The sequence below is a fragment of the Sciurus carolinensis genome, chromosome 3, assembly GCF_902686445.1.
Source record: "Sciurus carolinensis chromosome 3, mSciCar1.2, whole genome shotgun sequence".
Taxonomy (NCBI): Eukaryota; Metazoa; Chordata; class Mammalia; order Rodentia; family Sciuridae; genus Sciurus; species Sciurus carolinensis.
The window spans coordinates 87,515,367-87,528,918 of NC_062215.1; the positions used below are offsets into that span (position 1 = coordinate 87,515,367).

General features: G+C 35.4%; 1 protein-coding gene across 3 annotated transcripts in view; it reads right to left on the minus strand.

The window, feature by feature from the left end:
- The window catches only part of Zranb3 (zinc finger RANBP2-type containing 3), a 303,506-nt gene that overhangs the window by 37,510 nt on the left and 252,444 nt on the right, over positions 1-13,552 (minus strand). For all 3 annotated transcript variants that reach the window (XM_047547212.1, XM_047547213.1, XM_047547214.1), the window contains one exon: positions 1,076-1,469. In XM_047547212.1, the coding sequence (XP_047403168.1) occupies positions 1,076-1,469 (394 nt within the window). The remainder of the gene's footprint in view (positions 1-1,075; positions 1,470-13,552) is intronic.

Genomic DNA, 13,552 nt, shown 5'->3' on the forward strand with positions numbered 1-13,552 from the left:
CCCCAGGCTTTTTATTTTTTATTTTGAGATAGGGTCTTGCTAAATTGCTTAGGGCCTTGCTAAACTGCTGAGGCTGGCTTTGAACTTGTGGTCCTCCTACCTCAACCTCCCCAGCCACTGGGTTTACAGGTGTGGGCTACCATGCCTGGTTCAACTTGGCATTTTTCATCAGCATAAAAATGCTTTCTAAAATTGGAAACAAAAAGAATACTAATGATCTTTTTCTTATGATAATCAGGGGCATTGATAACCATATTAGAAACTAAACATCAGGAAATGACATATCATGCTATGAAAACATACTTGAGGTATGTTTATGATTTCTAACTTTAAAGATTATATGTTTTATAATCCCTGAACTTCAGAGGCTGAGGCAGGAGGATCCCAAGTCCAAGGTCAGCCTCAAAAATGTAGTGAGACCCTTGGTAACTTAGTGAGACCTCATCTCAAAATAAAAAAATAAAAAAGGCTGAGTATGTAGCTTTGTGGTAAAGTACCCCTGGGTTCAACACCCTGTACCAAAAAGGAAAGAAAAAAATGTGTTACTAAAGAATGAACTTATAAAATGGATATCAAATTCATTCTTGAAATCTCTATGGAGGAGCTACTAATTATCTGCTAAGCAAAAGTATGACACAATGTTTACTGAGTAGGTAAAGCACTGAATTATTTTGCTATTTAAACATAAAAATAATCTATAATTTCCTTAAAAACAAGTATATCTAAATAGGAAAGAAAGCAGAAGGTCTATGACTATAAGGCATATTTGCTATCATAGCAACAGAGCTTCTATTTCTGCCCACTGAATTCACATCCTGCTGACGTTAATCAGAAATGTCCATTTGTGCCAAATTAATGTCATATCATAGACACTTGGGGATATACATTCGTGATAAAACCAGGAGTTTTTCACATTCTACAAGGACAGATTCACGGTCTTCAATATGTGAAGTTCTTAATCCATTTTAAAAGCTAAAGTCAGTGCTGAGTCACACTAAGCTTTGGTAACAGGAGTCTCTAAGAGCATAGGTTATCACCAGCCCCCACCTCTACGGTCACCTTCTGATGTACTCACCAGCAATGCCTTGAGGATTCTCACAAATTTCACAATAAGATAATAATGAATTATTGATATAGGTGCAGAAACCACACTGCCAGTTCTTTCCAGGAGGGGATGGGATGGTTGTTGGAGACTTGGCCTCATGGACACCTTTCATGAATGCAGCTTTGGTTTGCCCAGACTGTGACGGTTTCTCCTCTGGTAGGCTGCTGTGGTCATGGGTAGTGACTGATTTCGATCTTTTAGTTTCAGGTTCAAAATCACATTCATAATCAATGATATCCCTTGATGCCACTATGGTATTTTTCTCCTGGAATATCCTTGATTCATCACAAGAGGTCTCCAACTGTCTCTTTTTAGGTTTTGGTAAAAAGAATGATCGAATATCATGCTGTTTTTCTTTTTCAAACTAGGAAAATCAAAGAGTTATTAAATTAAGAAGCAATCATTCCTCCTAAATGAAAGAGTTTAATAAGGCATCATCATTAACCATATTCCATTATCCTTTGAAAACCTTTTTGGAAATGAATTAAATTATGCTAGGACTTTTCATATATATAGAACATCATTATGACATTCATGTATTTCTTATCTTTCTTTTATCTTAGCACTTACCATGTGCCAAGCACCTTACATATATTAACTCACTTAATCCTCATGCCAGTTCTGTGAGGTAGGTACTATTATTATTCCCATATTTTAGATAAGGAAACTAGAGCTTTAGAGGGTTAATTAGGTAACATGGCTAAACAAGCTATGTAATGAAAATATATTTCATAAGCTATCTTAGCTAGATGTATGTCAGAGAAAGAAGGCAATTATTTATTTCAAGTCAATCAAGAACCTAAGCTGGGCAGTAATCCAAGCCTGTAACCCCATGACCCAAGAGGCTGAGGCAGGAATATCACAAATTCAAGGCTAGCCACAGCAACTTAGCAAGCAACTTATTCTTAGCAAGCAACTTATTGAGACCCTGTCTGAAAATAGAAAATAAAAAGGGCTAGGGATGTACCTCAGTAGCAAAGTGCTCTGGGTTCAATACCCAGTAACCTGCCCCCTAAAAAAAAGAACCTAGAAAAATGCTTTCATGCCCAGACTATAAACAAAGCATTCATAAACAATGCTCCTTGTAGTAAAATGTTACCCTAATCAGAAAACATTTGAAAACAGCATTAAAACTATCAATTGCTTCTTTAATAGACACATATAAATAATTATCTTGTTTCTAAGAACTGTTTAATAATTACATTATTTCTAAGAAATAGATTTCCTTTGTCTAAGGACCCCTACATCAATATCTGTATTTTTCATCTTCTTTTCAATGTATAAATCTCAATTTCCTAATGAGAGAAAGTATAATAACTATCTCCATGATCAATTAGTTAGTTGTTAAGATAAATTAAAAGAGTTAATTTTAGAGAAGACCTGCTATGGACTAAATTAGGAACTATGTTGGACACACATTGTGGCAGACTGAATTTTCAAAGATGATCACATAAATTCCTACCCCATCTCACTTGCTCTTTTCACAATGTGACACTAATGTGCCTCCCTCCACAGAGAGGTGAAATCTATGTTCTTCTCCCCTGAACCTCGGTAGACCTTTTTAACTGTCACACCCCCTCTGAATGCAGTTAAAGTGATACTGTGTGACTTCTTAGGCCAGGACACTGAGGGTAGTATGGTCTCCAACTCCATGCTGACCCACTCTCTCACTCTCCCTTTCTCTCATGGAATGCTTCCCTTTGGAACCCGTCACCATGTTGTGGCAAAACTCAGACCACATGGAAAAATCATGTGCAGATATTCCAGTTGACAGCCCAGAAAAAAGGTCCACAGGTAGCAACCAGCTGGCATCAACTGCCAGACATATCAGTGAACAAGCTTTCAGATGTTACTAGTCCCCAGTTTCAAGATCTTCTAGCAAAGGTCACAGTTATCATGGAGTAGACCTATCATACCTGTTGTACCCTGATTGAATGTGCATCCACTGATAACCTGAGAAATAATATGTGGCTATTTTGTTTTAAGACACTAAGTTGTGGAGAAATTGGTTATGGAGTAATAGATAACCAAGAAACTATAGGTAATGACAGAAAATACCATGTAATTATAAAGAGATATTTTACATAATGGATTTTATCTGTACTTCTTAGTAGTATTGCATAACAAAGATTTGGCAAATTCATAGAGAGAGAAAAATTAATGGTTACTAAGAGCTGGAAGAAAGGGGAAATGGGAGGCTGTTTCTAAATGATTATAAAGCTTCCATTAGGGGTAATGAAAAAGTTTTGGAAATATCAAGGATGGTTGTACAACATTGTGAATATAATGCCATTGAACTGCGCATTTAAAAAATGGCTAAAATGGAAAATTTTGTGTTAGTGCAATAAAAATGTTTTTTAGAAAGAAAAACAAAAGGAAACAAAGATAGAATGGAAATTTTACCTGTATATGGGAAAATTAAAATGTATTATTATAGGGAAAAGCACTTCCCATTCCTAATGATAATCAGAAACTACTTCAAAAATTTATACTCTAATACAATAGAAAATCTTGAAGACATTAACAAATTTCTAGACATATGACCTACCCAAAATGAATCAAAAGGACATAGACAATTTAAACAGACCAATTTTAAGCAATGAAATTGAAGAGACCATCAAAAGCCTACCAATTAAGAAAAGTCCAGGACCAGATAGATTCTCAGTCGAGTTCTACCAGACCTTCAAAGAAGAATCAATGCCAATAATCCTCAAATTACTTCATGAAATACAAAAGGAGGGACCCTTCCAAATTCATTCTATAAGTTAGTATCAACCTGATACCAAAAGCAGACAGACACATCAAGGAAAGAAAATTTCAAATCAATTCCCTGAGGAACATAGATGCAACAATTCTTAATAAAATTCTGGAAAATTGCATAATAAAAACAGATTAAAAAGATAGTGCAACATGATCAAGTGGGGTTCACCCCAGGGACACAAGGTTGGTTCAACATATAGAAATCACACCAATAGACTTAAATATAAGTATCACATTATTATCTCAAAAGATACAGAAAAAGCATTTGACAAAATACAGCATGTTCAACATGACAGAAAAGCTAGGGGTAGTAGAAACATACCTCAACATTGTAAAAGTTATATATGCTAAACCCAAAGCCAATGTCATTCTAAATAAGAGAAAAATTGAAAGCATTCCCCTTAAAAACCAGGACAAGACAAGGATGCTCTCTTTCACCACTACTACTTAACATTGTCCTTAAAACTCTAGCCAGAGCAATTAGAAAGAAGAAATTAAAGGGATAAAAATAGGAAAAGAACTCAAAATATCCCTATTTGCCAATGACATGATTTTACATTGAGAAGACCCAAAAAACTCCACCAGAAAACTTCTAGAACTCATAAATTAATGCAGCAAAGTAGCAGTATATTAAATTAACACCCCAAAATCAATTGTGTTCCTATATGTCAGTGGTGAATCAACTGAAAGAGAAATAAGGAAAACTACCCTATTCACAACAGCCTCAAAAAAAAAAAATTAAAATATTTGGGAATCAATCTAACAAAAGAGGTGAAAGACCTCTACAATGAGAACTACAGAACACTAAAGGAAGAAATTGAAGAAGATCTTAGAAGACGGAAAGATCTCCCATGCTCTTGGGTTGGCAGAATTAACATTGTCAAAATGGACATACTACCAAAAGTGTTACAAAGATTTAATGCAATTCCTATTAAAATTCCAATGACATTCTTTATGGAACTAGAAAAAGCAATCATGAAATTCATTTGGAAAAATAAGAGACCCAGAATAATCAAAGCAATCCTTAATAAGAAAATTGAAGCAGGAGGCATCACAATATCAGAACTTAAATTATACTAGAGCCATAGTAACAAAAATGGCCTGGTATTGGTACCAAAACAGACATATGTAGACCAATGGTACAGAATAGAAGACACAGAGACAAATCCACTTAACTATAGTTATCTCATACTAGACAAAGGCACCAAAACATACATTGGAGAAAAGATAGCCTCTTCAACAAATGGTGCTGGGAAAACTGGAAATCCCTATGTAGCAAAATGAAATTAAACCCCTATCTCTCACCCTGCACAAAACTCAACTCAAAGTGGATACGGGACTTAGGCAGTAGACCAGAGACCCTGCACCTAATAGAAGAAAAAGTAGGCCAAAATCTCCACCATGTTGGCTTAGGAACTGACATCCTTACAAGACTACTAAATTGCAAGAAGTAAAATCAAGAATGAACAAATAGGGGCTGGGGGTTGTGGCTCAGTGGTGGAGCGCTTGCCTGGCATGTGTGAGGCATTGGGTTCGTTTCTTAGCACCACATGTAAATAAATGAACAAAATAAAGGTCCATAAACAACTGAAAATACATATGAAAATAATTAAAAAAAAAAAAGTATCACCAAATGGGATGAAATCAAACTAAAAAAGCTTCTTCACAACAAAGGAAACAATCAAGAACATGAAGAGAGAGCCTACAGAATGGGAGAAAATCTTGGCCACCTGTACCTCAGATAGAGCAGTAATCTACAAGATATATAAAAAAACTCAAAAACTTAACACTAAAAGAAAAAAAAATCAATAAACAGGCAAAGGAACTGAACAGATACTTCACAGAAGAAATACGATCATACTATCGGTCAACAAATATATGAAAAAATGTTCAACATCTCCAGTGGTTAGAAAAACGCAAATTAAAACTACACCAAGTTGGGCTGGGGTTGTGGCTCAGTGGTAAAGTGCTCACCTAGCATGTGTGAGGCCCTGGGTTCGATCCTCAGCATCACATTAAAATAAACAGAACAACTAAAACAAAAAATATTCAAAAAACTACACCGAGTTTCATCTCACTGCCGTCAGAATGGCAATTATCAAGAATACAAGAAATAATAAATATTGTCAAGGATGTGGGAAAAAAGGTACACTCATACATTGCTAGGGGGACTGCAAATTGGTGCAACCACTTTGGAAAGCAGTATGGAGATCCCTCAGAAAACTTGGAATGGAACCACCATTTGGCCCAGTTACCCCATTCCTTGGGATGTAAAATCAGCATACTATAATGATGCAGCCACATCAATGTTTATAGCAGCTCAATTTGTAATAGCTGAACTATGGAACCAAAATAGGTGCCCTTCAACAGATGAATGACTTAAAAAATGTAAGATATATATATATATATATATATATATATATATATCTCAATCATATATTTCTCATAAAGAGAAATGAAATTATGGCATTTGTCAGTAAATGGATGAAACTAGAGATTATCAAGCTAAGTGAAATTGGCTAATCCCAAAGAACCAAAGACTGAATGTTCTCTCTGATTTGTGAATGCTAATTCACAATATAGGGGGATATAGGGAAAAAGAGAAGTACTTTGGATTAGACAAAGGAGAATGAAGGGAAAGGAGGGGGGTTGAGAGTAGGAAAGTTAGTAAAATGAATTGGACATGACTTTCCCATGTTCACATATGTTCATATATGAATACATGATCAATGTAATTCCACATCATGTACAACTAGAAGAATGAAAAATTGTACACCATGCAATAAGTTAAAATACATTCTATTGTCATGTATTAATAAAAAGAACAAATTAAAAAAAAAATCCAGTGCTGAACTTAAACTGATTGGAATATATAAAATAAATGAAGTTTTTACCTTGTGGGGGGAAAAGAAGAAAAGGGTGAAGAAAACAGATAAGCAGAAAGAGCTTGCCGTTTTTTTTTAAAGGTAAAAAATAAAGATAGTTAAACATTGAAAGAAAATGTTATATTCTATACAATAAAACTGCAAAGAGACCTTGAGGATTTTGAAAATACTGACAAATGTTTGGCAAACAAAAGTCTATTAGCTATTTCAAGTTATAGCATGCTGATTATATCAGGTGGGTAAACTTTCTGAGTCCATGCTTGTTTTGAAATGAGTTGAGTTTGTCCTCATCCTTAGTGGTTATGCTGGGCATACAAATCTTTTTTCTTTTTGGTACTGGGGATTAGACTCAGGGATGCTTAACTACTGAGCCACATCCCCAGCCCTTTTTACATTTTATTTTGGGGTCTTACTAAGTTGCTGAGGCTGGTATTGAACTCAAAATCCTCCTTGCCTCAGCCTCCTGAGTGGCTGGGATTATAGGCATGCACCATTGCTCTCAGCTGGGCGTACAAATCTTCAAAGACATTGCTGCTTCTTCCAGCATTGGATGATAGTGAGGATATGATTCCCCTGTAAAGTTACAAACTTTGTCTTCATTTTAGAGGCTTTCTGGAACTTCTTTCTATCACTAGTGTTCTAAAATTTCATAACAATCTATACCTATGTATCTATATCATCTATATTTATATATGCCTTACCTTATTTATTTTGAATAATATTAAGGTTAGCTATTGGGAATTTCTATGATTCTTTGATAGTTTCCTCCTTTTCGTTTACTCTTTTTTTCGGGGATTCCTGTTAGTATAGTGTTGGATCTATACATTTATGTCTTACTTGACACATATTTTCCTTTTTTAAAAATCTTTTTACCCTGTAAACACTTGGAGTTTTCTCTTTCAACTCTTCTACAGAATTACTTTAGTTTGGCAGTCATATTTTTAACATCCAAAAGTTCCCTTTTATTTCCCGATCTTTTTTGATAGTATTCTGGTTTTATTTACATTTGCAGTATTATCTTAAATCTGAAGTTACTAATTAGAAGTTTTTAAAAGATTATCTTCAGGATCAATTTTAGTATCTGTTTACCCTGTTTATGCTACAGATTTCTTGCTAAAATACCCAATGACCCTGGTTGCCCTTCATATTAAGAAAGAGGATAGCAGGTTGGCCTGGGAACTCAGGACACATGGGGCTTATCACCAAGAGGATTTGATTTAACACACTGAATGTGGAGGGTGAGGAAAATGTTTGAGTCCTTAAGTGATTTTCAGAGCCCTAGATTTATGACTTGTAACATGATACAGATATTTTCAGTTGCTATAACAGGAAACAGGAAGATAAGTAGATTCATCAGAAAGCCAAAAAGAAGTAGTAAGGAAACAAGTTCACTTTTTGACATGTAAGAACAGGTTGGTACCATGATGGAAGGTTTTGGGAGACTAATCTGGAGTCCAAGAGAAAGAGACAACTGAATTTTGCCTTCTAGAAACCACTGCCATACACAGGTGGATAAAGTTATAGGACTGGATGTCATGACACATAAAGGTAGTTTGAAAAAGTAAGAAAAAGTGAAAGGAAAGGACAGATAACAGGGGAACAACATTCTGAGGAAAAGTAACCCAGAATAAAACTCAAAAGGAAAGATCAGGAGGGCTGAGGCTTTAACACATGTGGTTTTTCATTCATCACACTAGGTGTTTGGTAGGTATTTCAATCAGAATTTGTGTCCTTCAGTTTGGGGACATTTTCTTTTTCTTCCTTTGTCTTTTCATTCTGTATCACCTCTTAAGGGAAAAAACCTCCGAAATGGGATCATTTGGTTTTCCTCACATTTTCTCTCTCCATTTGTTATTTCTGAGTGATTTCTTCATTATCTCTTCCTTCCTCATTGAATTACGAATTTCTGATACTACAACTTCAATTTCTAAGAGTATTCCGTTTGCTGTTAATTTCCTTTCTTATTCTTGTTTTCTGGGCACAATATTTCCTTTTATTTCTCTGTGGTTATTAATGATAGTTTTTGTTTTACTGTCTTTCTTGGCTTGTATGTTTGCTTTTCATGAGTGTGGCTTTCCTCCATGCCTGGTGGTCTTTCACTGTGTACTTATTTAAGAAATAAGACATTCAAATGCTATGGGACATTCCATGTGAGAGACTTCGTGTACAGTCATCACTGTTCTGGGGGGTATCACTTAACAGTCTCAATACATTTTTCTTAACCTAGTAATTCTTTCCAAAGAGGACACAGTGCTAGCCACCAGGGAGCTGATCAGAGAAATATGATAATGATCTTACCATTAATTAAGGAGTCTTTTGCTTAATCTGCTTGTTTTCCACTTAGTGCCTTACTCCCTCGACTGCCTCTCTTCCTAAACATACTTTTTAAAACATTTTAAAAGAGGGGCAAAATAAAACAGGTCAGTATAGCCATACACATAAAATATATAACAGGCTGCTCTTATGTTATTTAAATAATGTTTAAAAATTTAGGAACTTTGTTCCATTCTATATTTTAAAGAATTTGTTTCTTTAAAGGTTTACTTCTTCACCTTTCCACCAATAAAATAAAATTGTTTAAGATTTGTTAAAAACAAAAGCAATCCTAACAAACCAAACCAAACCAACAACAAAAGAAACCTTCCCCCAAAAGAGAATTCTCAGGGCCTTCAAGTAGAGTTGAGCTCCTTAATTGAGTTATTTAATTGAGTTATTTTTAAAAAAAAACTTCTTTTACTACTTAAGCAATGATTAATTTTGGAAAATAGCATATGAATAATTCTTATTACATGTTAGAAGCAGGTTGGAAGGAAAGGTTAGGAATAACTTATAGAAATTACCTCTGCTACTATGGGAGTTTACTAATAGTGCACGGGAATGATCAACCTGGGTGCTGCTCTAAAAATGCATGCCACTTGGGTAACAATAAACTGAGCTTTCAGCATGTAAAATTCAGAAAAGGAAGGAGTAGAAATCATTCTAATGATTTCTTGACCAAAGAATATACTAAGAAGATAATTTTAGCAAATAGAAAGATTTGCAATGTCCTTGGCTAATGTAATGATGGACAAAGTGGGCAATAATTAATGTTGTCACAGGCAGTGAACTTTACAACTTATCGTCTTGGCCACAGAGCTACCAGAAGCTAAAAGACCTAACAGGAATAAAGATTTCCTCTGAGGAGAGCAGATAGAAATCTGATTCATACCATTAGTTATGATTTCTGATTGTAGCCTCTGGGCAACGGGGCAGGAAGTTCATTGATGAGGTTTCTTTGACATTAAGCAGCTCTGATTGATAGAAAAACAAATGAGAAACTCTCTTTGCTATATCCTAAAGATAATAATATGAGCTGAATGGGAATAAAGAATGGTTATTGGCTTACCAAACATGAGTTTTTAATTTGCAACCCATGGGCTTTTCATATGACCTTGGATGGCCTTGAAGTGAGTCTGTGAAGCCCCCAAAATTTGACTACAAAATATTATGCACGTTGCACATTCATGTGTATTTTGAGGGGGCAGTTCTTTAATTTTTCCATAGTCTCAAAGGGATTCATGACCCAACTAAGATTACAAGATCAGAATAAACTATCTCAAAATGCACTTGTGGTTTTAAAGCTCCATTTCTTTCCTCATTTGTTTACAGTAAAGAGGGATTGAGAATTCACATGTCAATATACACATGGGTAGTAAACCTAACTTTTTAAAGGAAACAAATGCATGAGGTCTTTTAAATACTTCATGAAAATCCCTCTGTCTTCTCTCATGATAATTTTTAAAAACTAATGAATACCTATAGAGAGTAACTCCTAGGCAGGCACAAAACATGCTACCGAACAAAGAAAGTAGTGTTTGCATAGTAAAAAAGAGGGGAACTGTTGCTGGGGTGAAGAGAAGAAAGCACAGGGATTCCAATGGCTAGGAAATTACCATACTGGCAGAACTCAAAGAACTTGAATGTCACCTAGGTCAGGTGATGTTTTGAGACAGAGATAAATCACCACTAATTTCTCAAGCAGGTTTCAACAGGTATTTGGGACATGGCTGATTAATAATAGAAGACAGAAACTTTTAACAACGTGCTGATTTATAGATACATATACTAAATATAAATGTAAGATTTCTGTCTGTAAGATGCTTCTAATGATTGTTATGTTGTCCTTTCAATAATAAGTTTTTTAATAAAGTGTTCATTTTTAGTGGAGTTGGTAATACTTCTAGAGCTGTCAGTGACTTTACTAATTAAAGCATCTGAGAAAAAGAAATAATTTTAAACAATTCTTTCCAAATAAATATTTTCTAAAAATGTTAGATTAAGTAATAACATGATTCCCTGACATTTAGCAGATAAAGAAATAACCTTATTGGTGTCACGGAAAAGGAACAGAATCTTCAAATTCCAATGCCAAGCTAATAACTAAATATTAGGCACCCATACCAAACCGGCAGGCTGACGTTTTAAAAACTAATGACTTTATTATTGTTATCATTTTTCTTAGTGGCAAAGATAGGCAGGAACACAGAAAGACAAAATATTTTTATGGTCTGGTAAAGCTTGCTTACTGCATAGCAAGAATGAATTAAAAAGTCTTTTTATCTTTTTTTTTTTTAATGCTAAAACTTTTACTTTCTTTTTTTTTGTTGTAAACAACTGGGATACATGTTGTTTCTCTGTTTGTACATAGAGTAAAGGCATACCATTTGTGTAATCATAAATTTACATAGGGTGATGTTGGTTGATTCATTCTGTTATTTTTCCCCTTCCCCCCACCCTCCCATCCCTCGTTTCCCTCTATACAGTCCTTCCTTCCCCCATTCTTGCCCCCCTCCCTAACCCTCACTCTAACCCTAAAACTAACCCCTCCCACGCCCCATTATGTATCATCATCCACTTATCAGCGAGATCATTCTTCCTTTGGTTTTTTGAGATTGGCTTATCTCACTTAGCATGATATTCTCCAATTTCATCCATTTGCCTGCAAATGCCATAATTTTATCATTCTTTATGGCTGAGTAATATTTCATTGTATATATATGCCACAGTTTCTTTATCCATTCATCAACTGAAGGGCATTTAGGTTGGTTCCACAATCTGGCTATGGTGAACTGAGCAGCAATGAACATTGATGTGGCTGTATCTCTGTAATATGCTGATTTTAAGTCCTTTGGGTATAGGCCAAGGAGTGGGATAGCTGGGTCAAATGGTAGTTCCATTCCAAGTTTTCTAAGGAATCTCCATACTGCCTTCCAGAGTGGCTGCACTAATTTGCAACCCCACTGGCAATGTATGAGTGTACCTTTTTCCCCACATCCTCGCCAACACCTGTTGTTGCTTGTATTCTTGATAATCGCCATTCTGATTGGGGTGAGATGGAATTTTAGGGTTGTTTTGATTTGCATTTCTCTTATTACTAGAGATGTTGAACATTTTTCCATATGTTTGTTGATTGTTTGTAGGTCTTCTTCTGTGAAGTGTCTGTTCATTTCCTTAGACCATTTGTCGATTGGGTTATTTGTAGACTTGGTGTTGAGTTTTTTGAGTTCTTTATAGATTCTGGAGATTAGTGCTCTATCTGAAGTATGATTGGCAAAGATTTTCTCCCACTCTGTAGGCTCTTTCTTTGCATTGCTGATAGTTTCCTTTGCTGAGAGAAAGCTTTTTAGTTTGTATCTATCCCAGTTGTTGATTCTTGCTTTTACTTCTTGTGCTATGGGAGTCCTGTTGAGAAAGCCTGGTCCTAAGTCGACATGTTGAAGATGTGGACCTACTTTTTCTTCTATAAGATGCAGGGTCTCTGGTCTGATTCCGAGGTCCTTAATCCATTTTGAGTTTAGTTTCGTGCACGGTGAGAGATATGGGTTTAGTTTCAATCTGTTGCATATGGATTTCCAATTGTCCCAGCACCATTTGTTGAAGAGGCTATCTTTTCTCCATTGCATATTTTTGGCCCCTTTGTCTAGTATGAGAAAATTATATTTATTTGGGTTTGAGTCTGTGTCCTCTATTCTGTACCATTGATCTACCTGTCTATTTTGGTACCAATACCATGACATTTTTGTTACTATTGCTTTGTAGTATAGTTGAAGTTCTGGTATTGCAATACCCCATTTCATTTTTCCTGCGAAGGATTGCTTTAGCTATTCTGGGTTTCTTATTCTTCCAGATGAATTTCATGATTGCTTGTTCTATTTCTGTAAGGTACATCGTTGGGATTTTAATTGGAATTGCATTGAATCTGTATAGCACTTTTGGTAGTATGGGCATTTTGACAATATTAATTCTGCCTATCCAGGAACATGGGAGATCTTTCCATCTTCTAAGGTGTTCTTTAATTTCTTTCTTTAGTGTTCTGTAGTTCTCATTGTAGAGGTCTTTCACCTCTTTTGTGAGATTGATTCCCAAGTATTTTATTTTTTTCAAGGCTATTGTGAAAGGGGTAGTTTTCCTAACTTCTCTTTCTGAAGATTCATCACTTATGTATGAAAATGCATTAGATTTATGAGCATTGATCTTATATCCCGCTACTTTACTAAATTCATTTATGAGTTCTAAGAGTTTTCTGGTGGAATTTCCTGGTTCCTCTAAGTATATAATCATATCATCAGCAAATAGGGATAGTTTGAGTTCTTCTTTTCCTATTCGTATCCCTTTAATTTCCTTGGTCTGTCTAATTGCTCTGGCTAGAGTTTCAAGGACGATATTGAATAGGAGTGGTGAGAGAGGGCATCCCTGCCTTGTTCCAGTTTTTAGGGGGAATGCTTTCAGTTTTTCACCATTAAGAATGATATTAGCCATGGGC